A 1,702-nucleotide genomic window follows, 5' to 3' on the forward strand; every position below is an offset into this window, starting at 1 on the left:
CAGCTATAATTAAAGATAGATGAAAGAATTAAGTGAAGAATAACGACATACCTTGATGGTTTTTGCTAGAAGATGGACGATTCAACGGTTGCATAGCTTCTTGTGGTGACTGAGCACCCACTGATGCCAACATGGCAACATTCAATTGAAGCCCAGGGTACATTCGATTAAGTCATCCAAGAATATCATTTGTAACTTCTTGGTGTATGGTTACTTTTTGTTGTTCTAATTTTTCCGCCATCCTTTGATGCATCCTCTCTTCCAATTCCTCCATTTTTTTTCCATCCTCTCATCATTAGCACTTAAATAAGGTTCAGAAAGCGCTTTTCTTTTCAAAGTACTTTTGGTAACTCCTCGTCCATACAATCTCAGGCACCCTGGGTGTTCATGTCCCATGACTGTTGTAAAAGCATCAAATGATTGATTGTCATCTTCATTTTGTCGACTTTGCATTTTCTCCATTTCAGCCTACAAATCAAATTCAAATAAATAAAATCAAGTATTTAAGAACAAATAAAGGATCTTAACAACATTATAACCAAATAAAAGTCATACAATTTTACTAATTGTATCTTCGTTGGAGTCCTTGTATACTCGACCGGGCTTTCTTGATCTTGTAGCCACAAAGAGTTCTTTAGCTGACAGCTCATCGGGGCTTTCCTTCTCTTTTTCCTAATTACATAAAGTTGGTATTAAAGATCTTTTATGACAACAAGTTCATATTTAATGATTAACAGGATAACATACCAAATTATTGCGTATCACAGCAAAACTTGTTTTACCAGCAGTATGTGGATTCATCCATTTTTTTCGATTTTTGGTATTTCTTTCACTCATTTCCTGTAATATAAACGAGTTAGTAAATTCTACGTAAATTAAAAAATGAATCAAAAACAGAAAAATGAATCAATCAGAACATAAAATATAAATCTAACCTTGAATTTTTCAGAGTCCCAATATTTGAGAAGGTCCTTAAAATCAAATTCTGAAACATCTTTGGGCTTATTTGCCATTCGAAGATCATCATTATCATATGCTTTATAATGATTCTCATACAAGTCATTCCTATACTTTCTCCGAGCATTTCTGATTCCCTCCAAAGCCCAATTTTTTGCACTATCAGGAATATCATATTTCTCCTACAATTTGTTCTTTATATTAGTAAAAAGTATGAAAAGTTTATAACTGAAATTAGAAATGCAGGAACTCAAACCTGGGTATAATCCCACAAATCTTTTTTTGTGTCCATATTCTTCCAATTATGAATATTAAGAGGACAAAGCATCGCATTTCTTGCCAAGGTTCCAAGAAAACTCCCCAACTCTGTTACAACGGCATTAGTAGGACCAATGGGTTGATTGTACCTGTTCAACACGACCAACTTACGCTCTTGTCGCCCATGTACACTTTGCATTACTGTACTACCTCTTTTCTTTTTTTGAGTCACAGGCCCTACAATAATACGAAGCAAAGTTAAACAACGTATCTACAATGTTAACTGATTTTACAATTCCAATACATTAAAATATTTAGAACTGAATTTTTATGTTTTTACCTTGTTTTGCTCATAGGTCATTTTCTTTCGAATTCTGTGTCTCTTGTTGCATTTGGTACTGTATATCATGTGCCTCTACAGTAGGAGATTCTCTTGGCACATGTTGCAACTGGTTCTCTGAAACTTGTGCTACTACAGTGGAAGAAT

At 34.3% G+C, this 1,702-nt stretch overlaps 1 protein-coding gene across 1 annotated transcript; it reads right to left on the reverse strand.

Annotated features, from left to right (window-relative positions):
• Window positions 1–225: 225 nt before the first annotated feature.
• LOC125825065 (uncharacterized) lies at window positions 226–1,414 on the reverse strand. The gene is made up of 5 exons (XM_049504413.1): window positions 1,214–1,414; window positions 936–1,139; window positions 748–840; window positions 556–672; window positions 226–468 (listed from the first exon to the last, which is right to left on the reverse strand). The coding sequence occupies exons 1-5, from the start codon at window positions 1,412–1,414 to the stop codon at window positions 226–228; spliced, it is 858 nt and encodes a 285-aa protein (XP_049360370.1).
• Window positions 1,415–1,702: the final 288 nt, after the last annotated feature.

Source organism: Solanum verrucosum, unplaced genomic scaffold, assembly GCF_900185275.1.
Source record: "Solanum verrucosum unplaced genomic scaffold, falcon-dt-bn FXZP01000069.1, whole genome shotgun sequence".
In the NCBI taxonomy this organism is placed as follows: Eukaryota; Viridiplantae; Streptophyta; class Magnoliopsida; order Solanales; family Solanaceae; genus Solanum; species Solanum verrucosum.

What these genes read in the sequence shown, in the direction of transcription:
- LOC125825065 (XM_049504413.1), bottom strand. Translation starts at nt 1,414, where the DNA reads ATGCAAAGTGTACATGGGCGACAAGAGCGTAAGTTGGTCGTGTTGAAC. An exon ending in GGGACTCTGAAAAATTCAAG is followed by an intron (nt 841 to 935) that starts GTTAGATTTATA and finishes TTTATATTACAG; the next exon opens with GAAATGAGTGAAAGAAATAC. An exon ending in AAGATACAATTAGTAAAATT is followed by an intron (nt 469 to 555) that starts GTATGACTTTTA and finishes TTTGATTTGTAG; the next exon opens with GCTGAAATGGAGAAAATGCA.